At 48.2% G+C, this 24,804-nt stretch overlaps 1 protein-coding gene across 1 annotated transcript; it reads left to right on the top strand.

Annotated features, from left to right (window-relative positions):
• The first annotated feature begins 1,178 nt into the window (after positions 1-1,178).
• LOC149360221 (phenazine biosynthesis-like domain-containing protein) lies at positions 1,179-21,573 on the top strand. The gene is made up of 9 exons (XM_089569221.1): positions 1,179-1,294; positions 6,142-6,241; positions 6,582-6,680; positions 11,183-11,295; positions 12,081-12,110; positions 15,335-15,423; positions 15,936-16,102; positions 18,027-18,089; positions 21,327-21,573. The coding sequence occupies exons 1-9, from the start codon at positions 1,193-1,195 to the stop codon at positions 21,440-21,442; spliced, it is 879 nt and encodes a 292-aa protein (XP_089425347.1). The 5' UTR covers positions 1,179-1,192; the 3' UTR covers positions 21,443-21,573.
• Positions 21,574-24,804: the final 3,231 nt, after the last annotated feature.

The raw sequence follows: 24,804 nt of genomic DNA, 5'->3' as shown, positions 1-24,804 counted from the left end.
TCATACTCGTATCCACACGCACTCATACATGACCCCATTCACTCTAACAGGCGGTGATGTGCCGAGACGCTCGCCCGGTGCACTAATAAGTGTGCATGTACGGTCTAGGATACACCAGCACATCACTGATGACGTCACTGATGACATCACGTGGCATAACTGGAACTGCAGGTCGACTCAGCATACCTTGGGTCGCTTCTGCTGGGGAGCGTTAAAGTAATAGGCTCTAAAAGCACTATTCCGCCATCTAAACAGAGAAATATGAGTGTCATCATTAGTGCGAGTGCTAAGGGTACTTCGTTGATGATGTCACGTGGCACTAGGAACAACAGGATGAGACAGGTGCTTTCAAAATCCTTTCTGTTCGGTGGCAAAGTGAACGGGTTGAATGCTCTGTTGGACATGCGCGCTGTGCGCTTAATGGGAACACGCGAAGTAAGCCACAGAAAATGACTTAAAACACGGCTGGTCGGCATCCGCCTATATTTAATGCCCTTGTGTGGGAAAGGAAACTGATCTATTCTATATGTTCGATTGGATATCAATTGTGTGGGAGCGACTGGAAGGCTACACTGGTGTTGCTACGTGGCATGATGGAAACCGTATAGGATGACTTTAATCCATTTTTTCTCGTCATTAAACTCATCGAGTTTGCCTTTGAGGAGTTTTCGTGACAGGGGCATACAACGCTTTTGGCACTTGATAAAATTACGTACTTTCCACTCAAAAGACGGTGCTCCACCTGAGTAACCGAAACTTTATTCAGCGGCTGCATCATTGAGAAAAAACCACAGAATGTTAACTGCATTACTCCAGGGATGATATAAAAAGGCTTTAAAACAAAACACCTCCTAGTAGCTCCGGAATTAAAGTAAAGAAGAGAAGAGAGGTGTCGTATTTTGGCCTCTGAGAAAATTTCCCCTCGTGGGTGATCAGTTGCAACATCAGATAGGCGGAAAAACTTTGCATGCAAGTGTCTTAAGCGCCGTACAATAGAGCGATTGAAGTGCTTTCCTGGCGCAGGCGATAAGCACCGCACACTGTAAATAGGACCCATTAGGAAGCAGCAATCTCCTTGTGATAATGCATGCAGTAGACGAGACCGCGGCATTTCAGTTGCTCTTTATCCGTAAGGGACACAGTGCGTGTGGGCGTTTCTATTGTGCGAACATCTGAAGCTGGAATAGGTGACATGGAAGGTTCTCTCCGATTCACCCTTTTCGTCGTGGACGCCTTCACGAAGGCTCCTTTCTCGGGAAACCCTGCGGCCGTGATGTTCCTACAGGATGATGGCGTACGTATGCTTATCAACACTAAACTCAGCGATAGTTTTGCTCTATAAAGAGGCAAACGTCAAAATTCTTGCCTTGGACGTATAAATCTCTTCATGTAGGGTTTTTTTCTGTCAAGAGTCCATCTAGCTTGACCTGTGATATACGCGCAAAAAGGAGCTAATGATAGAAAACATGTAACCTTGCCACTGTGTGTACGGCAGCATTATTCTCAGTCAGCGCATCGGATTCTTCATGTCTTAGAATGAAACAGAGCCTACGGCGGGCAGTAGTACGCACAGGTTTCATATTTATCTGATAAGAATAAAATAACAACCTCAATACGCGAAAAATTGGTTTCAACATTGGGTTCTAGTTTACGCCTGGAAACACTGCCCAAACATAGGTAGTTCAAATATTTTTGGAAGGCTCATGAGCAGTGAATACGATCGGTAAAGGTTTCCTATCTACAATCTCAGATCAAATGATAAGCAGTTGATCTGAAAATAACACTTGCGAAAGAAGTAGTGACCACCTGCGTGTTACATACTGCGTCCCTCATGGCCTGAGTCGTTTTGGGACGTTAAACCCTCATAAAGCATAAAGCATACGTAAACTGTTCGACAGCGATAGCTTTTGGCATCCCTTTCAGCCTGCTTGGATTACTTGTTAGGGGCATTTGAATTTCCTCGATCTAAACAAATTTACTAGACTCATCGCCTACTGGCTTAGGACACTCAGCTTTTGAAGTCCTGAGCCTATACTGGCCTCCGCGCGCTAATTGAATATTGCCAGAGCAGAACTGCCATGGTGCCGCCGCGATGGCTCAGTGGTTATAGAACTCGGATGCTGGCCTGAAAGACGCCGGTTCGATCCCGGGCGTTGAGGTCGCATTTCCATGGAGGCGAAATGCTAGAGGCCCGTGTGCTGTGCGATGCCAGTGCACGGTAAAGCACGCCGGGTGGTTGAAATATACTGAGCCCTTCACTATGGCGTCCCTCATAGCGTGAGTCGCTTTGGGACGTTAAACCCCCTAAACCATAAACTACAACCCAGAAGTGCCATGGTAACCTCACCATTTTGGCTCCGAGACCTCAACCGCACTGGGCTGTGGCGTGCTTAGCGCTGTGACCAGAAGGGCATGAGAAAAGGAAAAGCGCCGTAACTGCACCGTGAAGAGCTCCGCCTCTGCTCACCTGGTTGTTCGCTTATTAGGGTTGCAGCCTTTTTGCATATTTCAACCCCATTTCTGCCAGCCGTGTTTCAATGCAAGCGAAATGCAAAAGGCGCCCGTTTGCTTTGGGATGTCAGCGCACGTTAAGATCCCCAGACTGTAAAAATTATTTCGGAGACCCCCTTGACGGCACCTCTTTCTGTTTTAGAGCGCAGCTCTTTGGCGTCCGTTCCTGGGTTTCGCGTCGTCGTCGGCGTCGGCGTCGGCCTCGTAACCAGCTCCGCCCCCAATGTCATGTTTTTCAATTGGTCGAAATGCTCGTGACGTCACAGTGCGCGAATTTCAAATGGGGCCAATTGTACTTTGGCTAGTAACCATGCAACCAATCAAAGGGATCGTATAGTGATGCTGCAACTAAGTTGGACTGAGTTTAGTTAATTGCTTAATTAATCAATTAGCCTAATTAATATAGAGGAGAATGAAGAGGTCAGAAGAAAAGAAAAGCAAGACGCGCGCCGCAGCGGCAACAGCGTCCGCGGAAGGAGACGCTGCTGAAAAAAAAAACAGATAAGTACGAAGCCGCGTTCCCTCCACCACCACGCACTTCCCCACTCAGTAAGACGTTGCTCGTTTCATATACGTTGTGTCGAACATCCTAGACAGTTCCAACAATTGACAGGTTAATGACAGAACACGATGGATAGAAATGCAATAATGTAAATATGAAATAGCCTAATTAACCTTTCTAGTTAGACCGCATAAATCTATAAAACCGAGAACGAAATTGGTCGAGTTGGGGAATCGAACCAGGGTCTCCGGAGTGCGATACGAGCACGCTAGCCACTCCGTAATGCCAGCTGAATGGTTTGGAATGAACAAAGGCGCGTCTAGCTAATACGGCGTCTTCGTTCACTCCCATCTTCCCCCTTCCCCTTACGGCGAGGTGCAGGTGTCCACCCAGATATGCGAGAGAGATACATTTCCTTTCCTCAAAAAATAAATTTACCGTCCAGCAAGGCGTACAGCCGAATTGGCGATGGCGTTCTGTGGACTCCCTGGCAGCGTTGCAAGACGCTGTCGCGTTCCACTCTTACAGGCGAAGCTTAACATGTTAACCACACATCAGTAACACACGCAGACAGCCAATGGACGCGTCATTCGCTGGCAGCACTTGATTCATCATTCACAACCACATTCTTAACGTACGCTCCCTTTGTGTGCGCACATGCCAAGGACGTACACCACGATCACATTCTGCGCCATTCCTCTGTACTTTGCTTTGCTGAAACCTGGATGGATCCCGAAGAGCCTCTCGAAATCATAGATTTCCTATACTGCTGTGGTGCTCGCAGAGACCACAACACAGCGGCGGGAGTCGCTATCTACTTGCGCACAGGTCTCTCTGCAATACCAGTCGAAATGTTTGGCACGTCACATGAACTTGGCGAACTGTGCGCCGCAAAGTTGCCCAACAGCTTGCTGGTAGTAGCTGCCTACTTCGCCCCTACCGCACTCACGAAAGACGTCGTGCACTTCCTGCAACTCGCATTAACCGTCCATCGATCCACACCGATGTTAGTAGTGGGGTACTTTAATCTTGACATAAAGACAAACAGCAGTTTCCTAACACTTATGCGGGAGAACATCCCGTTCCTCTCGCTCGTAACGCGTCCCACGGCTGTGACAACCTCGCGAGGCACTTGTATAGATCTCGTCTTTGAGAATCAAGCATTGGTGTACCAAGTCGAACATATATCAGTCTATTTCTCCGACCACAAAGCTTCCTTCATGACTGTCAAGAACTGTTAGTGGAATCTTTGTTAAAGGAATATGTGTGAAAAATAAAAAAAAAAATTACCGACGATTACGTTACTTCCTAATGCGAAATTTGAGCGCAGCAAACAAGCTGTTTCACTTTTTCGATAGATTGAGGCAAAGAAATCCAGCAACACATGTATGCGCTATCACAGAATTTTTTTTTATTTTTCACACGTATTCCTTTAACAAAGACTCCACTAACAGTTGACATATTATTTATATTATTATTTATTATTATTATTATTATTATTTATTATTATTATTATTATTTATATCATTATTTATTATTATTTATTATTTATTATTATTATTATTTATATTATTATTGACATATTATTTATATTATTTATACATTTATATTATTGTATTTCTATCCATCGTGTTCTGTCATTAACCTGTCAATTGTTGGAACTGTCTAGGATGTTCGACACAACGTATATGAAACGAGCAACGTCTTACTGAGTGAGGAAGTGCGTGGTGGTGGAGGGAACGCGGCTTCGTACTTATCTGTTTTTTTCAGCAGCGTCTCCTTCCGCGGACGCTGTTGTCGCTGCGGCGCGCGTCTTTCTTCTGACCTCTTCATTCTCCTCTATATTAATTAGGCTAATTGATTAATTAAGCAATTAACTAAACTCAGTCCAACTTAGTTGCAGCATCACTATACGATCCCTTTGATTGGTTGCATAGTTACTAGCCAAAGTACAATTGGCCCCATTTGAAATTCCCGCACTGTGACGTCACGAGCATTTCGACCAATTGAAAAGCGTGACATTGGGGGCGGAGCTGGTTACGAGGCCGACGCCGACGCCGACGCCGACGCCGACGCGAAACCCAGGAACGGACGCCAAAGAGCTGCGCTCTAAAAAAACTCTGTGATAGCGCATACATGTGTTGCTCGATTTCTTTGCCTCAATCTATCGAAAAGGTGAAACAGCTTTTTGCTGCGCTCAAATTTCGCATTAGGAAGTAACGTAATCGTCGGTAATTTTTTTATTCTTTCACACCTTACTCACCCCTCCCCACACGGCGCATCCGGCGGGGTGACTCAGTCATTAATAACTAAAGAAATATAGCGCAGGAACAAAAACATGACGACGACGACGATAAAGGGACAGGCGCTAACTTTCAACGCGTGTGGTCGGCTACTGAAGTGGCGAACCCAGGTTCAATCTTGGTCGCTGCGGAGGACGTCGAAACGGAAAAGGCGCCTCTGAGCACCGCAATGCAGTGCACGTTAAAAATCTTCAGGTGGTCGAAACTATTCCCAAGCCCTTCCTCTACGCGATCTCTATCTTCTGTTGCTCCCTCCTTCCTCCGTTTCCTCCCCGCATGGTTGCGGTGTCCAGCTGGAACTAAGACAGATATGGTCTTTCCTTTCCTGAAAACCGTTTTGTTCGCGTCCACGAGCGAAACGACGCTCGTTTTATGCGAAATCATGAAACTACAGACTGTACACAACGTTATTAATTGCTTTCGCAGAGAAGAAAACGTCTAGTAAGTTCTGTTTCACTTGTTGGTGGACACCTCAACCGCGCTATGAGTGACCAGAGGAGAAGGCAGTGGAAAAATTGAGACAGAAAGACGCATAGTCGTGGAGGGCTGTAGACAACTATCGCGGTAATACGCGTGATGTGTCAGCAATCGTAGGCTTAGTGCCTCTACAAGAGCGTTTGTCGGGACGGCGCCGGCAGAGGTCGCCAGCTCACTGGCGGCGGCGAAAAGTGATCTACATCTTAAAGCACAACAATGATCCCGCTTTGTGTTAGAAGCGGTGACTAATTACTGCACAGATGGTCCTAGCCGTGAGTTTATAATCTGCGCACTGAGCCCCAAGGAAAGCTAACTTTGCTGAAACAAAACACATTAATTTCTGCGCAGGAAATTCCTGACCATCGCAAGCAGTCGATAGCTGCGGAGATGAAGCATTCGGAGACCGCTTTTGTGTCTAAGCGGAACCCTCGAGATGAGTTCGACAAAGGTGAGTGAAGTCCTGGCTAAAATACTCGAATGAAGCGTATTTAGGGGAATCATCGAAGTCATACTATAGGTTTGCGTTAAGAAACTAATTACTCAGCGTCCCCATGCGCGTAGCAATGCGGCTACAAAGGAAATCTATTTCAGAAACTCGCGTTTGAAGAAAAAGTTGTACTGGTACGAGGCTCTCCTTTGTGGTCGCATGGCAACGGTAATCTGAATGATTGTAATTAATTATTCTAATTAACTCTAGGATTTGGTTGTGTCTGCAGAAACGCGCTTTTTTCCTCAATTTCTCATTTCAGTCGTTTTGTGGCTGAAGCTTGTACAACGCTCTTTTCCAGCCTCTTGCTTCAACCTGCGTTGGTTTACGCCCCAGAATGAAGTGGCGCTCTGCGGCCACGCCACACTGGCGACGGCGGCCGCCATCTTTTACGGGCTGGGTTCGTATGCTCGCTATTTTCCTGCACGCATATCCCCGGTGGTGTGAAAACGAGAAGAAAAAGAGTTAGCGTTAGGAAATGAGATTGAAACATCATCATTGTCTGGTATTAGAAAATCTTGCACTGTCATACGAAGGGATGTTCCGGAATTTGTTCTTAGGGCAGCAACTGCTTTTCTTTCATTTACTGTTTCTTTCAAGAGTTCCGGTGCACTTTTTGAGGAAGACGGCAGTCACCCTTTTTAATCGTCGGTCTCGCTGCGAGTCGAGTAAAAAAAGAATGCCTCTCCAACGTGCCACCAGGCAGCTTCACTCTTCGTGCGGCACGTACTGCTGCATCATGGCGGGCTCGCAGCCTTGTTCGCGATTTCGTGCCCATCTCAAAGCTTACGCTTCTACAGTGTCGGTGTCTCAATTGTTTATGAAGCAGGTTCAATGAACGATCTAAATATTCAAGTTGTTTATTTTATTTTTTGGTGCGTCTCGTGATCGCATCAAATGGTGCACCAGAGGCCAACCTAGTTCACTACGATTTTTCACGTGACATGACGTAGACGGCAACACGGCATAGGCTCCCTTTTTTCGCCACCTACCACTCTAACTTCATCCCTCCCCCTTTTTTCCTCTACCCTTGGTGGGACTAATCTTCTTACGACCCCTCTCCTTCTCGCACTCCTTCCCCTTGCGGACAACGGCGCCGACGCAGCGATCTAGACCAACGAGGCACTGCCCATGCTTTCGTAAAAAAAAAAAAAGACCCCTATAGGCTGCATAATTCAACCTAAAACAGCATTGTACCCGACTGTCTACAGGAAGTGGGAGAATATGGTGTCACCTTTTCGCGCACTTTTTGCGTGCGTTTCCAGACACCCTTAGAGCGTGTGGGGGTAGCGGTCTCGGTCACCAAGGAGATGCCCGCGACTCAGTGTGGCAAGCTCAGCCAGAGACCAGCTACCAAGTGACAAAGGAGGCAAGGGGGGGGGGGGAGGGGGGGCAGCTTTCGCTGGTCGCAAGCCAGAGAATGGGTCGGAGCCGAAGGTTCACAAACAAAACAAAGTTTATACGGCAAAGAGACGATACAGAGGATTTTACAATCACTCGTACGAACACATACAAAGTGATTTATAACAAAATGCAACTTGGGCAGAGTAACACTGGAGAGAGATCACAATGCGAAAGAATTATTGCACCTAAACTGCACTAACACAAGAGAGAGACAAACAAGCTAAACACAATTTGTTCACCGGGCACTGCGACAGTTCGACGACGAGAAGCTCAAGACGGCGCCGTCCCGTAGGTACGCTACCTCGCTGGTCCGTGGTTGGGCGATGGTGTTGACCCGGGAGTCGAGCAGGCGCGCTCATCTGAAGCTTGAACGGCGGCTCGGGCTGACGGACAGCGGCCAACGCCCTTAATATATAGGCGCGCTGCGCGTCTCTTCGTTCGTCGCGCGAAGTCAGGCGCCCACGTACACACAGTATCAGCTGTACAATTTCCTTCTCTTTCTTGCGCCGGATATGCGTCCCCATTGCTCAGGCGCAGAGACTGGCTTCGAGAACATTCCAGATCCTTCATGCGTTGCGCCGCCGCCGATGCGCGAGCGAAGAGGAAAGGGCATCACTTAGCACGCTCAAGTCGACAATGAGCAAAATCTACTCAAACATTTTCGAACAATCGAAGACGCGCACTGACGTAATTCCTTTGGCGACACGCCGGCGAGAGAGGTGGAGAGGGCAGCAACACACACAAGGTTAGGCGCTCTCAGGGGTTTCTTTCTCTCCTACCCTGTTCTAGCGGCGCGCGGTGGCGAGATCGCTTCCGCGCGTCGCTGGATTTTTTTCGAATGTGCGCCGAATTTTGTGACATAAGGTTATCATCATCATCGTCATCATAATTTTAACTACGTCCACCGCAGGAAAAACGACAAAGCCCGCACACCTATTAACGCGGTCTTGTGTCAGCTGCGGTCAACTTATTCCCACAAACTTCCTAGTCTAATCCGACTCCTTGACTTCGTGTCGACACCTCCTACGCTCGCCTTCTCTTGGAGTCTAGTCCGTTAGTTTTAACGACCGTAGGTTATCTACCCTTCACTTTAATTTCCCTGCCCATGCCAATTTCTCCTCGATTTCGGCTAAAATGTCATTAACTTGCGTTTGTTCCTTTACCCACTCTGCTCTCCTTTTGTCTCTTAACGTTGTAACATCCTTTAATTAACTTATATAAAATTAGCCAACTATTAAACCGCCAGAGAGAGGTGGAAAGTTCCCTGGAAACTTGTGGACAATCAAAGCTGTTGAATCCAGGACATCATCCACCTCTGCCATATCATGAAATAAGACGATCTTGCAGGGCAGCGGCCGTGCTGTCGTGCGGAGATTCTGGACACCGTTACCGGCTAGGCTGCACTGATTAAAACTGCTATGTAACATTTGTCTTGGCTTTTAACGTGTGGTCTCTTGCTCAAAGCCCACTGTAAACGAAAGAAGCCACAAACTGAATAGCTTTCTTTGTGGCAGTTTCATTGCATACACTTTGCAATGAAACAGGTGGCAGTTGCATTGCACACTTCTCTTAAGTGTTTGCACAAGGAGAAACCAAAGGTCAGGCCAGGGGAGCTTAGCACGCCATTGAGAGACCGGTATGATCATGGCGTCATTGGGGTTTCAGTAGAGTATTTCCATGCACAACTATGCGACGGTCTTCAGTCTAACACTTGCCTTGGCCAGCTAGCAACGAAAGTTTTTTGAGTGAGAACAGCTACCCAGAATTCCGCCTTGACTTGCTGTTGCAAGCATGGCTGCCTAGTCTTTCTGAGGAGAGTACAGCCCAAGGGAGCGGATAGCACTAATTTGGAAAGCGGGCCTTTTCCGCGCACATTGCTCCATGCCGGACGCACATAATTCTAAAGGCACTGCTCGAACTTTCCAACACATTCAGGTTACAGTATTCACGGGCATTTCTTGGCTGCCGCCGATTGTCATATCATAAGAAATGGTGAATAATTATCATAGGAGCCCCAGTAAAGCATTCACACATACATGGTCTGTTCTGAAAGTAGTAGGACTCATTTTTTTTAACAAAATTTATTCAAGAGAATAGTACAAACGATTACAATTTTTCAAGGTAGTACCCTTCCGCACCTACACGCTGCTGCCAATGAGTTTCACAGTTTTCGTACGCCTCCAGGAACGCCTGGACCGGAATGCTGTTTAGCTCCCTCGTCACGGCCTGTTGAACCACCTCTACCGATCCGTGATGTTCCCCCTTGAGCGTCGATTTTTTTTTCTCGGGAATAGAAAAAAGTCTGGCGGGGCCAAGTCGAGGCTGTAGGGGGGCTGAGGCAGCGTTGCCGCCATGTGCTGGGCAAAAAATCGGGGTCCTCATTCACATGATGAAGATCCTACCGGTTGGCCTTTTCCTCCTCTGACAACACTCCCAGCACCAACTTCGCGCACGCTTTCCTCATGGATAAGTTTTCTGTCACGATCTCAAAAACTTGGGTTTGAGGAATGCTCAAGTCATCAGCAATCATTCTGATACTTATTCTACGATCTCTGTTAAGTAAATGTCTCACTCGCTACACATTTTCGTTGGTCTTGCTGGTCGAAGGGCGTCTAGAGCGGTCGTCTTCCTCCACTCTTTCCTTACCTTCTCAGAACACCTTGTGCCACTCAAAAAACAATTGATCTACCCATGGAAGCGTCACCGTAGGCCTCCTTAATCATGTTGCGAGTCTCTTTGCCGGTTTTACAAAGATTTACTCAAAATTTGATCGCGCATCGCTGATCCAGTAAACGCTCGATGATTCTGCGTGACGAGACGTTTCGACAGGGGTTCACAGTACAAGCGACCTGCTCTCTTAAACGGCCAAGAGCCGACTGCCGATTTTCCCCAGCATTCCCAATATCCCCCTTCCACGATCCTGCACGCACAGACCACCTCTCGTCCGCCAGTTCGCCCAGGAAAAAACCAGTCCTACTACTTTCAGAACAGACCCTGTATATGCCATGGTTAAATAAGCGCTCCTCGAAAACCGTCTCAGAAAAGTCGAGATTGCAATCGTTTGCATTAGCGACAGCGTGTGTTCCTTCGAGTTATTGTGAAACGCTCTAGCAGAGTGCATATTGCGTACTCTGTATGTTGCCATTCGGCACCTCGTAATTTCGCGTGACTGAGAGATGAGCGTCACTCTTCTGCCCAGGGACCGACTGAGGGAGCATAATTACTACAGGCGGCAATAAAAACTAATGAGGCACGCGGGTAGTGATAGAATGAAATCCCCTTGCAGCCACGGCGTGTATGCCAGAATTCCTGGCGTGCAGCGGTCGCGCGGGTCCGTAGCGCGTGTTACATTGTATTTTAGCATATAGAGCAGGCGAACGTGGTACTACGTCTGTGCTAGGCTATATAACTAAACTGACGCGTGCGTTCGGACTCCAATTAACGAAAGTTTAAATCCAGGTGCATTTCTTAAAAGCACATTGAAACCCTCCTTTGCAGGTAACCCGTCCAGAGAACTTCAATTCCACACCAAGAGTGGTGTGCTCAAAGCAACAAAAGGACAAGAAGGCACCATCCTGCTTGACTTGCCAGCGAGGAATTCGGTGACCATGGTCAGTGTCGGCCGTTTTTTTGAAGGCAGCCAATACTCCTTGTTTTTGAGGAAAAGATTGAAGTTCCCTAGCACCACTGGTGCTTTGTAGGCACGTGAAGGAAAGAAACGTGCTATAGTGGCGTTAAGAAAGGCGTAGCATAAAGATGTGCGCGCCGTGCCTCTTACATTGTTTTGGGATCCCAATGGAGGGTGTTAAGTCCGCTTCGTTCGCATAAGGCGGGTTCGGGCCCATAGCAAGCTGAAGGAACGGGCAGCGTTCACTGCGCGCCTGCGCTCTCGCTTCGAAGGGAGGAAGGCGCAGTAATTAGGCGCACGTGTTTATAGACAGCAAGCAGCATTGCAAAACACTGCTCTAATAAATTAACAAGTCGGAGTGCAATGCATATACGAGTCGCAGAACCAAGAAGCGGTCCCGCGGAGCCTCGCCTATAGATTTCTTATAGACTATATTGCCTTCCTACAGATACTTCTTTTTGTTTATTCATAGTCTATGGACTGTCTGTAGATAAAAGCCAACAAAAGTGTATGGCCACAAAAATGTAGATAATAAATAGACTGTCTGTAGCATTTGTATTGCCTATGGACGATTCTCTAGGATTTGTCTACAGAGAGGCTATAGACTTTAAGAGACAGATGTTTATGGACAGTCTATAGACTGTCTAAAAAATTTTTGTAACGGCCCTAAGCTAATGTTTTGCTTGTCAGTGAAGGTGAAAATTTTGTCTCTCTGCTCTGATTTTCCGCATGCTTCCACCACTGACGGTCCGATTCCCGTGCCGACAGGAAGAGTCAGAGTACCGGAACCTCCTCGACGTGAGTGTGAAAGGTCGTTTTTTCATATTGTGAGCCGCCGTGATGGCAGTAATTCAGGTGAAAGGTGAAGATATCGAGTTTTTGTTGGTGTCGACCTTGCCGGGTCACTTTCAGAGGGTGCCTTAACTTTTATTACCTCACTTTGCCTATTTTAAGGCATTAAGGTAGCAGCCTAATTTCAGCGGGAACACAACCTGGTCTCCCAGCGTGTGCAGTAATAAATTTGATGCCGAGCACGGCTTTCGAACATAAAAAGTTGCCTGATTTAAAATTCTTGCTATTAATTTGACTTCCATCACGACACAATTGTGAGTGAAAATGCCAGAAGGCAACAACGATTTTAAGCGCTTGCTGGAAGTGATGCCGCGTTCTGCGCGTCGATTTTTTCCCCGTTGTTGTGCTGTGCCTTGTAGAGAGAGCTGTACAAGAGTTTATGTTGGGGAAAATCTGTTCCCCCTCCGTGAGGATTTCTGTCGTCACAAACAAAAAACACACACATTGTAATTTTACAATTGGAAGCAATTGCATGTTTCCCCTGCTGTGCTTTAGCAATCCAGTTCTAGTCAGCCATTTGGACCAAATAAGCACTATGCAGTAATGCATACGGGAGATAGTCGTGTAATGTACCTTTTGATAAGTTTTTTCAATAACGTACACAAGATGAAAAATTTTGCTGAAACCTTAATTACAGCAGTAATTAAAGTCAAAAGATAAACACTTCCGAGGACTTCACGGAAGCGCTCAACCTTTCTGGAATGAAATTTGCAGAAGAAAATTGAAATTATGAGAACACATGCCTTCAAAGCCGAAGAAACAAGTAAGCATGACACACATACACAAAAAAAAAACACAGCAGCCACACACTACCAATATAAGCTTAATACGCATCTACAGGACATTATTTTTTTTTTGCTGTCCTTCGTATTGAAACAGCACTTCCAACTGGAACTAAATGTGTTCTTTTTAAGTACTTTTCGAACCAGTTCGAAACCGCATTTCTCTTATATTGCATCGAATCAGTTTAGACTATAGAAGAGGAACAATTCCAATAGGAACCAGTTGTATTCTGTCTAAGTCGTATTGGAACCAGTCTGAAACACATTTGATTTCAATGCTCTCTTATGATTGAGTGAGGCTAAGTTACACAATCGTTCGCTTCTAAGCGCTGATCGAGACGTCTTTTCTCAGTGGTGGTACCTCGTGTTTACGTCAAGCGGAAGGAATAAGTATGTGTAATTTTCCTAGATACCAGTAATAATGTTGAAGGGATGGTCTATTGACATTTGTCAGCCGTTTCTTTTTTAAGGCAATGGAAAGCTTGAAGTTCATGTGAACGAATGCTCGGCTGTGGCATTCAGGAACCCGGCAGTCCAATTTGAAACGAAATTTCTCGATTTGGGAATCTCGCTTTCTCACGGTGGTCGGCGTCTACAACCACTGACATCATGGACATGACGACCGCTGTACCACATTGGCAACGTGTACTGACAATAATTTGCGTGACATTAGCCGAGACGCATAGATTCCCTTAAATGTATAGTTGAGAGCATTATAGTGGTTTTAAGAGTACTATCTATGGAATAATAAGGGTGATATCGATCACAGATGCCTGCGACAGCAGCTGCCGGTAGAAGCGCTACGATTTGCACGCCACTGACAGCATTGTGACAGTCTGTCTTTTCAAAACATTTTAATAGATGATTAAAAAGCACGATTAAACTCTACAGGAAAAGGTGTATATAGTGCCAAGAGAAAAAGTAAGGCCTCGAAGATTTTTCTAGCCAAAACAACGCATACTCATAAAGTGTTGGTCTATATTCACTCCAGACGACGTTGCCTGACATCTTTGAGAGCCATGAAATTTCAACACAGCCCGGCGCAGCTACCGTCGTTTGCGGTCTGACTTTCCTTGCCAATTTAAAATGAAAATTCCTGCCGAAGCCGGAAGTTTTGTCCTTGCTGTTGTCATCGTAGACAAAGACCAACATGACTACGTCATTACTATGTCATTATTTTAATGCGGCAGCAATTCAGTTGTCCTCAAACCAAAACCCTGGCGATGTCCGAGGCGAAATTCGCTGACTGAGCAAGAGAGGTCACGTGACTTTTTTACATCATCATCATCATCACAAACTACAAGGGTGGGCCACCTTGATTGGTCATTAAAGGTTACGTGACCGCGTGACGTCATCATAACCTGCGCACCGCGGCAGGCGGAAACATGCCCTTCGTGGCAGGTAGCAATTAAATTGTTGTTCAATAGACGATAAAGCTCTCGTGGCCTTGTGACGTCATCACATCCTGTCCATCGGGTTGTGAGCAACCTAGTTTCTAGAGAGGAACGTAGACATGTATAAGAAATAGTAATTAAAAATGATGATATATGCAAATGTAGGCACCGTCACAGCATAGCGGATTCCAGCTATGGCAGCTAGCAGCCTGAATAGGGTGACTGATGGACAAACAATTGAAAAGAAACTGACGGAAACAAACACCGAAGTTGCAACAACAGCTGCTACAAAAGTTAAACGTAGAGCTATCGGATTCGACACTTTGGGTGGCTTAAGCGTCCCGTAATTTTTTTTAGTGATCGTCCCCGGCAGTAATTTGTCCCAGGATAAAATAAATGCGAGTTATGTTGTTAGATTGGTACACATTATATGAAAGTTCTAAATGATAGATACCTCTCTCTCCTGTAACTGCATTCTAAAAAAAAAAAACAAGAGCCACTTCGCTGAGTAAACTACAATGGCGTTACACTATTCAGGCGTTTCCGGCCTGTCCTCTAGGTTATGAGCGCATGGCAGTGGCGTCATGGAAAAAAAAGGTGTTTGGTTTGGTTCATGGGGTTTAACGTCCCAAAGCGACTCAGGGTATGAGGGACGCCGTAGTGGAGGGCTCCGGAAATTTCGACCACCTGGGGTTCTTTAATGTGCACTGACATCCAAAAAAGGATTATTAAACATCTTCCGCGAAATCTCATTAATCATCTGACTCTGCGCGTGACACTTTTGATTAAATTTTAACTAGCCTGAACCAATAAAGAATTCCTTGTGGTCTTCTCCATTTTCTTGCACTTAGTTGGACTGTTGGCGATCTCCAATATGACGCAGCACACTAACCTTTCGAGCATTCGGAAGATTCTCGTCATTGACTGAGATTCTTGACCATTGGGCAGTGCGGGCAGAGTGCCGAGCCCTAAAAGCAGCTTTGCTCTGTCGCAGGCTGTGCTCGGTGATGTCCCGGCGGCTGAGCTTCGTTATTCAGCCGAAGGGAAGATACTGATGGTGCGCTTACAGGACTCCTGCAACAGGTGGGAATGATTCACGGTTCTTATACACTGGCCTGCGGTAGCACTCTCGGGAAGCGTGTGCCTCTCGGAGACCAAACATGACATATGCACGACGCATTTGCCGGGCAGCGCTGCCTAGCACTCGCCGCGGCTGTATTTTCCGTGATGCACACTTAGAGCAGGGCCATAACTCATCTTTTGCCTTCGCTTCTGGTGAACAACACAGATGGCTAGAGATGATGAAAAAGGAAGGAAGCACTTTTACGAGTAGACAGTGAGAGTTCGGCTGGTTCAGCAAAAGAACGCCTTAACAACAGGAGATTGTCTTTCACTAGAGTAGACGGAAATTAACTTTAAATGCTTGTGCATTTCTTTAGTAAGACGCTCAATGGTCTGCAGTAGATGTTTATGTCGAAGATTTCAAACACGCTTGTGATAAACCCTCGCCGTCCGGCTACTTGCCGCGGCCTGCGTGCTACAATCATGAAGGAATATACATAAGCGCGTTAGCACCACACGATGTAATCACGCAGGGGCCAGCTGGAGGCGCTGAGTCCGAACCCTACGGCAATGCTGCGTGCCCAGAACGACGGTCGATTGCTCGGTGTAGCTGTCACTGTTGGCGGTGGCGGCGGCGACTACGATTTCTTTTCGCGCTTCTTCGCCCCATGGGACGGCGTCCCTGAAGACCCTGTGTGCGGTAAGCCAGGTCTACCTCTAGCCAGAGCACCCCACGTGAGGACAGGTCGAGTGGCCTCACCGCGCGGGTTTGCCATCCTAACAACTGTATACCCATGTGACAGTTATGAACTGAGAATACAATCTTTACTGCGTTGGCAGCTAGAGCGACATTCTCTGAAAACGGCAGTGGCTTGTGAAGCCTTGGCGAGTGAAGCCTGTGCCCTCCAGAAGCGCCATCCAGCGCCTCACGGGCTGAAATGGGTGAAGTCAAAGCCGAGACTTCAGCGAAACACTTACAGCAGCCCCCCCCCCCCCCCTCCCCTTACCTACAGCCTACCATCCGCCCCCACGCTCGAGAGGTTGCCTCTACGACCTATGTACCTACCTTTACCCTCCAACCAAAGTACCCTCAAGCGACGGTAAAATCAAATTCAAAAACGCAATGTGAAAGCGATCAATGTAAAAGCGAAATGTGGAACCATCACTGCCAACGCAGATTTAGCGCGTCAAGCCGTATTATAGTCCACAAGATTGCATTTTAATGCGTTCGCATTAGAATTGGTATCAGCGCAAGAAGTGTCCGGCGTTGCCGCGGCGGCATTTAAAGCCGTGGAGAGGAGGATGCAAAAAAGATACAAGGAAAAAAAGCTGGGAGGTAGAGGGCAGATGGAAGTGGAGAGAGAGATAGACTTTGAGTCATAGGAGGAGACGGGTGTCGAGAAATTAACTGCAGCAAAGCAAACATTTAGGCTAGTTGGTGTGAATTCATGGTGGAAAAAACAGCGCAAACTAAGACAGAAAACACAGAACAAGAGGGGAGACACTACAAGCGCTGACTCGCAACTAAGGTTTATTAGAAAAAACAGACAGAATATACACAGTAACCACCCACGACTGCGTACGTCATACCACAGGAAAAAAATTACATGCATGGCGTGAAAGATGATCTAAACAGTAGCATCGCGCGTGTGCACCCGGTTATTTAAGTACCTAAATTCCAAATCTGACAAGGCCACTGAAGGTTCACTGACGCACCGTTTGCCGTTTTTTCGTATAAAGAACGCTTCCATCAGCTTCCGGGTCACCTTATATTTGTGGCGAAAAAGCACATTGGTTTTCGGGAAAAGGGGTGTGCATTTGCAAACCCGGTAGTGTGCGGGAAGGTTGTCTCGCGAGTCACTGCCGAGTAAGTTGCGGTGCTCAAAGAGCCTTACGTTTACACAGCGCCCCGTTTGCCCGATATACTCTTTACCGCAAGACAGTGGCAAACGATATACAACACCCTTTTTGCAAGGAATGAAAGGCGACACATGTTTTGTTGTACAAGCCTTGCGATTCTTGTGGATACCAGCCGCCAGTTTTTTGTCCACTTGTGCGCAAATCGCAGCGAGCTTCTTAGGTGCTGAGAACACCACCCTAACATCGTACCTTTTTGCCACGCTCTTTAACCCATGGGAAAGCCTGCGAGCGTACGGAATGACAGCCGGCCTACGGCGCTCACTGTCAACACGGCTTCTTCCGTTGGCCCCTGACTTAACCCACCCAGTGGGTGGTTACTGTGTATATTCTGTCTGTTTTTTCTAATAAACCTTAGTTGCGAGTCAGCGCTTGTAGTGTCTCCCCTCTTGTTCTGTGTTTTCTGTCATAGTTTGCGCTGTTTTTTCCACCATGACGAGAAGGAAACCGCGGTCACCAATCAGAGTCGAGAGGGAGAGTGGCGACGGGTTGCGGCGTCGCACACTGTAATTGCTGGGTTCAATCTGGTTAGTTGAGTCAGGAGGAAACACTGATGCTAGCGCATACTTTGCTTCATGAATCGCATTAATAACCTGTGAATATTTTCTGTCGAGTGTTTAATGCGATGGGTTGCGATACCGGTGTGTGCCACGATGCAGTAAAGGTCGTGCGTTTCTCATTAAGTTCTCTGGTCCCATTCTTTTCAGGGTCTGCTCATGCTGTTCTCGGTCCTTACTGGGCAGCCGTTCTGGGAAAAGAGGAGCTGAAAGGTATAGCTAGTCTCGCTACCGATTTAATCGTCAGCTAAGTCACATCACACGTTCACTCACTAAACCATAAGTTAAACGTCGTTATTTCAGGAGAAACGCGAAATGACTGAGCTACATAAAGAAAAGACAACACGGGGGCCCTGCCCTCTGCCCGTTGTGCTGTCAATATGCGATTGCAAGCCAACTAGACCACCTTGGTAAACTTGTTAAATGACCGCCCGCTGTGGTGTTAGTGTAGCGGACTCCATTCTTGACAACTACTGCCGAATTTTGATGAGCTCGGTCTCCTTTGCGGTGAAATCAGTGCACGTTGTTGTCTTTGACTAAACATGTACATTGCAGCTCTGCAACGCAACAATTCAGAACTGTGAAGTTAAACGACGGGTTCTTGGCATCTGCTGCGCATATGCTAGACCACATCCGCCTTGCATGCAGGAGGTTTGTTCTCAAGGATTGGGTGGCAATCCTTATTAGCGTTTACACTTTTACACGCGATCTATTCAGAGGGTGCCTGCACGTATTGCAAACTCAATCGGTTCCCGGTTAACACACTCTCGTACTTGGCAAATGCTATCCCACTGTGCCACTAAGTGGTTAACCTAGTATGTCTGCTTCTGTGTTGCATTCCCTGTATCATTTGGAAATGTCCAGAATCATTCAAGGCTGCCGTACCTGCATTAATGTGATAGGGTACCTGATGGCGGGATTGTTGCCCGTGGCATGTTCAGCGCGCACGAGTGGGCAGAATGAATTCCCCAGACAAAAAAAAAAAAAAAAATGGACAGTGAAGTTTATGTCTGTGCGCGGCTTCCCCTTTTTCATCGAGCAAACAATTGGTATTCTTTTAATATGGTCAAAGGTTTTGAAAGCCACCACCCCCGAGGCAAGATTTAGGGGCACCATATGATGTAGATGTGGGTGGATTGCTGTAATGATAGGGAAAACAAAAGGGAGATAGAGATCTCCGTTTGACGGAACCAAGGCGGGCCGTCTACTGGCTGGCCTACGCCAGAGATCAAATTACCGGTCAAGAAACGATCCAAATTTTCCGACGGCATTGTTGGGCGGCAGTGATAGACAAACACGCCGGCCGCCACCGACCTACAACTGCCAGTTATTGAAACGCCAGCCGTGATCCTGCTGCCTCACAAAAGCCTGCAGCGTTGTGCGCTGAGTGAAGTTTGTCGAAAAATTTTGTTCCGCGTGGTTAAGACCTCGGCGTCAGCATTAACATCGGGACCACTTTTCCGTCGGACACGACTAAGCCGAACATGGAACTAACGAGAGCGAGGTGACGGGCTTAGAGACAAGTGTTGTTGACTTGCGAGGATGAAAATCGCACACCTGCAGAAGCCATCGACTCACGCTCTGTTACGTTTCGCCTTCGTCGTGAGGAAGAAAACGGCATGGCTGCAGCGGAACGCCGACTGGCCCCGAGATGCGCGTTGGGTGAGCGCCTGCCCACGGAAGCCGCGTCCGTCTGCCCGGATGAAGTTTTGAGCGAGCGTCTCCCTACACCGCGTGCGAACGCACGTTCGAACGCATTAAATGCGCGGGAACGCCGCTCGTTGACATTCCGGCGTCTGCGCTACGTGGAAGGCATCGTTCTCCCTCTCCCAGCGCGTGACGGCGGTGTGATCCCTCAGGAGTGTGTGTTTGGGATTGGTGCCAAAGAGAACTTCCTTCCTCGGCAGGCCCGGCCCCCATCTAGGCAACCTAGGGAAAGGGAACACTTTAAAACCTCGGCAGCGCGTACGGCCGGGGGGGGGGGGGGGGGGGGGGGCGGGAGAGGTGGTGGAGAGATCGCGGCTTCGGCCGCTTAGCTGTTTTTTATGCGAAGCGTACTACTTTAGCTACCCCTTCAGCCCTTCACCGTGGTTATGCGCCTCCCAATCACGTGATACATGACGTCACACCACGTGACACGATGACGTCACGACAGTAGAGAAACGGGGGCCCACCTCGCGCCGTCGCTGTGGTTGTGCGCCTCCAAATCACGTGATACATGACGTCACACCACGTGACACGATGACGTCACAACGACGTCACACCACGTGACACGATGAAGTCACGACAGTGGATAAACGGGGGCCCACCTCGAGCCGTCGCTGTGGTTGTGCGCCTCCAAATCACGTGATACATGACGTCACACCACGTGACTTGATGACGTCACGACAGTGGAGAAACGGGGGCCCACCTCGCGCCATCGCTGTGGTTGTGCGCCTCCAAATTACGCCACACGATGATGCTTCGCATTCTCCAGGCTTAACCAAGTTAAGCCTCAGCCATTTTTTCAGCAGTGTCCATTTCGGCGGACGCGGTTGTTGCTGCGACGCGCGTCTTTTCTTTTCTTTTTCTCTTTCCTCTTATCTTTTAATTCTTCTCTATCTGCACGCGGCAACGGTGGTGGCTCGGCTCGAGCCAGTAGGCAGGCCCGTGCAATTTCCTTTTCATCGTTCTCCCAGCCACAACAACAACAACAACGGCCGAGGGGCTTTTCATCAGATGGTCTCATTATGTGCTCTCCTCATGCAGCGTTCCAGCAGTGAGCGTCTCGTTACCGAGCTCCCTTGTAAATAATGTAAATTTAATTGTATAAAGTCTTCTCTCCTTGTCTTTTCCCGCATCCTCGTCTGCGACGTCCTTCATTCCCTCTCCGGCGCCCAACCATGCTACCCCATCTTTAACAGCTCTTATAAGTCATCGACTCACGCTCTCACTCCTCTACAGCAAGTAGTAAAATGGAGCTTAAGGTTTTTTCGTGTTCGGAGCGTGGAAATTTAGAAATGGCTGAGGCTTAACTTGGTTAAGCCTGGAGAATGCGAAGCATCATCGTGTCGCGTAATTTGGAGGCACACAACCACAGCGACGGCGCGAGGTGGGCCCCCGTTTCTCCACTGTTGTGACGTCATCAAGTCACGCGGTGTGACGTCATGTATCACGTGATTTGGAGGCGCACAACCTCAGCGACGGCGCGAGGTGGGCCCCCGTTTCTCCACTGTCGTGACGTCATCGTTTCACGTGGTGTGACGTCATGTATCACGTGATTTGGAGGCGCATAACCATGGTGAAGGGCTGAAATGGTAGCTAAAGTAGTATGCTTCGCATAAAACGCCTGTCGGAGTACCAGCGGCGGTAGGTAAGGGAGATGCAATGATGCAGCATTCGGAGTGTCTGGCAAGGCAAATTTTTGATACCCTACGAATAAGCCAGTGTCGTCTGCACTTGCCTTCACAGCCCACCAGGCGTCGGCCCGTGGTGGTGACCTCTACCTCCGCGTTCCGGCTGGCGGACATCGCGTCGAAGTCGGAGGCCACGCCACAGTGGTTCTCAGAGGCGAGCTTCTCATGTGACGCGGTCCTCCTCTCGGCAGCAGCTTGCTTCTGTTCTCGGGTGTAGTGTGCTCCTGGTTATTTTGTATTTTATTGTATGTTGCTTTGGAGTCTGTATGTTGCTTCGCTGCATAAATGTCAGTTGGAAGCTAGCACAATATCTTGCAGTTCTTGCTTGTCTGTGTAGTTTCTTTATATCTTTCAGAGAATTTGGTGCAAATCATCCCAAGAGTAAAGCCAAATAACCTTAGATGGCCTTGTGAGACATTACCACTCTGATAGCGTGGAGATTGAGCATTACGGCACATTCACTCAATATGATGAACAATACCGATAACAATACCGTTCAAACAGAAGCAGTGCACTCCATAAATTTTCGGCCTGGCGAGAGAAAGAAAAGTCAAAGCGAGTTTAAACTGCGCTATTAACAAAGATAGCTAACCAAGACACAGATTTTAAGCAAAGAACTCTTGTAAAATGGAACATATGGCAAAAAAACTAGCAATACTGACTCACAACGAAAATTCCGCCGCTCATCCCCAGAAAGAGATAGTACTCTTACTTGTCTATATTGGCACACCAACTGACACTGATTTCTCTCATGACCTGCCCCGGAAGGAAATGAACTACCTCTTCAACGCTTCATTTCACCGCGAGTAGATAATAAATTCATGTTATATTTAGACGTCTGCTACTCGCGGGCTTTGATTATTACTCTTTAAAAATCATTCTCGTTTCATTTCAATAAAAGGTAGGAGTGGACGAATCAGACAAGACCGGAGACATATGTAGTTTTCGCTTCCATGTCTCCTGCTCTGTCTGGTTCGAGCTGTCCTACGTTGTACTGAAATGAGGCAACTAGACCGCAAGAGTGTTCAACTACAGAATTCTTGTTTCAGTCGTTTTTTTATTCTGGCCAAGCCTGCTGTCCGTTCATTGTTAAACTTTTAATTCTCGACATCTTCAGCAATGACTGCTTTTATATCAAACCTTTATGTGCATAAGTGGGGAACATCAAAATCACCCCCCCCCAAAAAAAAATATATAAAAAAAATTAGGCGGTGGCTTAGCTCTGGTTAAGCCTGGATACACAAGCGAAAAGCTGCAGTTATGCTTTGTTTGACGTCATGGCTGTCGCAGTTAGCGCACAATGCACTGGGAGCAGCACGATAACGGTGTAGGCAAGCGCGTTATATAGCCCTCCTTTCGCATGCGTAGTAATTGTGGTAAACATTTATTTATACTATATACAGAGGTATTGCTTGGACCGTGCCTGAAGGGCCCGGCCCTCACAATCACTAGGAGGGATCTTTAGTCCGGGACCCCTGTGGCCTCCGCGGCGGCCCGGGCTCTTGTCACCAGGGCTCGTTGGTCCTGGAGAGTTGAGCAGCCGAGCAGGGCAGCCTCCCAGTCCTCTCGGGTGGGGTGGGGGTGGGGTGGGAAAGCAGGATTGGCAGGGCATGCCCACACCATGTGATACGTGTCCGCAAACACTTCCCCACAGTGTGGACACTCGCCCGAAAAGGCCGAATTCAAATATTTGAGCACTGCCGGGCACAGTACCGTGTTGGTGTAGAGGCGAAGTAGCCAACGCTCCTCTGCCTTATTGAGGCCTTTACAGGGGGGTGGGTATCGGCCGTGAGCGTTTTGATACAGGAGAGAGATCTCCCGAAAAGTAATAGCCGGATTAAAATCAGTAGCCGGATCAGGCGGCGGGAGAGGCGATGCCCGGTGGTTAAGCGCGCGGGCGGTAGTGTCCGCTACCTTTTCCCTCTATCCCCGCATGTGCTGGGGCCCAGATGATGGTGCGCCGGGTTGGGAAATCCCGGTACTCACAACTGTGTAAAATTTGGAAAGCACGATCTGGAATTTGGCCCTGTTCAAAATTGCGCAAGCTTCTCTTGAATCGGTGATAATGACTCGGGACGCTGGATCCGCAGCTGCAAGTGCGATAGCAACTTCCTCTGCGAATGTAATGTTGGGGGCACGGAAGGTGAGGCCCTGGACTGGGTTGTTTTGGTGGACAACGGCAGCCGTGTACCAACCCCCATGGTGTGGACCTGCCGCGTCCGTGTAAAATACCCCTGGTCGAGCACCGTACCTCTTGGAAATGGCCTCCGCTCGCGCGAGGCGGCGGCCATCATGGGCATCTTTTGTCATGTTATTGGGGAGGGGGCGAACCTTTAGTGCGGACCGCCAGGCCTCGGGCATGGATACCCGCTTCCCCTCTTGGGTTGTGTAATTGATGTGGAGGCGGGTCAGTAGGCGGCTACCCGCACGTGTTTTGCTTAACCGCAAGTATTGATTGCTGAGATGAGCCTCGCGCAGCTCCCCAAAGGTGTTCGTCATCCCCAGGCCGAGGAGACGTTGGTTGGATGTTGCAATTGGGAGGTCGAGAGCTCTCTTATAGATTTTTCGGAGAATCACTTCGAAAGCGTTCTCATCGCATTTGCGCAGGTGGAGGTACGGTGCCGAATACAGGATTCGACTGGTTACGAATGCATTCGCCAGCCGCAGGGCGTCTTTGCATCGCAACCCCCCTCGTTTGTTTGATACCCGCCGGACCATACGGCCCACCTGATCCCCCACCTTGCTGAGTTTCTTCAGCGTGGTGTGCACTCGGTAAACACGCCCAGAGCGCGCGAGCGACGGCGAAGGTCGACCGGCGGAGCCGCGCTCGGCGGCGGCACCGCCGACCACGTGCGCCTCTCCAGTGACGTCGCGCGGCGAACTCGCGCATGCACCGCTATGGCTAAAATTTATCACGGCGCACGCCAGTCCCGGTGTTGACTAACCTAGTGAAGCTTTTCGCTTCAAAACACTCAGGAAACGCATATCCAGCGCCCAAGCTGCTATGCATATTAGCCACTGCAAAAGCGTAAGTCATCCACGGTAAAGCGAACAAAGCGCCCTTCGGCACAGTAACGTCAGCCCCACACACACACATAAAAGCTACAGCAGCTCTACTCTTAGATTAGATCGATATTTTCTTCCGCTGTCCTTACGCGAAGACACATCTTTTCGTATCTGTGCATTTTCTCTTAGATGCCACAAGGCGAAGTCAGCGAGAAGTTTAAGGGGACAGGCACTTCAGAAGTATTAGGACACGAGGTGTAGTACCCCAAGCGTCTCAAACTGCGCATGTATTATGGGGTACGCTGTTGTGCAGGGAGCAGTATCAATTGCGACCATATAAGGTGTTTAAAGTGCAGTGGCACTCCACTGCATATGAACACTTTTGCGGTTCCCCTCCTTTGAAATTAGCTCACTGTGGTTGGAATGGAAATGGAAAATTTGTGTTTAAGATCCGAATGCCGTAGCCACATAGTCACCGCTCCAGGTTGGGTTGTTCAAAACTGTGTTTCTGCTCGCGAAAAACACAA

This window comes from Amblyomma mixtum, chromosome 2 (assembly GCF_055824585.1).
Source record: "Amblyomma mixtum isolate Tamu chromosome 2, ASM5582458v1, whole genome shotgun sequence".
NCBI classification, from domain to species: Eukaryota; Metazoa; Arthropoda; class Arachnida; order Ixodida; family Ixodidae; genus Amblyomma; species Amblyomma mixtum.
The sequence above is the reverse complement of the archived record's forward strand: the minus strand, read 5'-3'. Positions and strand labels throughout refer to the sequence as shown.

Excerpts from the sequence above, each read along its gene's own strand:
- LOC149360221 (XM_089569221.1), top strand. The coding sequence starts at position 1,193 with ATGGAAGGTTCTCTCCGATTCACCCTTTTCGTCGTGGACGCCTTCACG. Across the intron at positions 11,296-12,080 it reads CGAGGAATTCGGTGACCATG|GAAGAGTCAGAGTACCGGAA; the intron begins GTCAGTGTCGGC and ends CCGTGCCGACAG. Across the intron at positions 15,424-15,935 it reads TTACAGGACTCCTGCAACAG|GGGCCAGCTGGAGGCGCTGA; the intron begins GTGGGAATGATT and ends GTAATCACGCAG.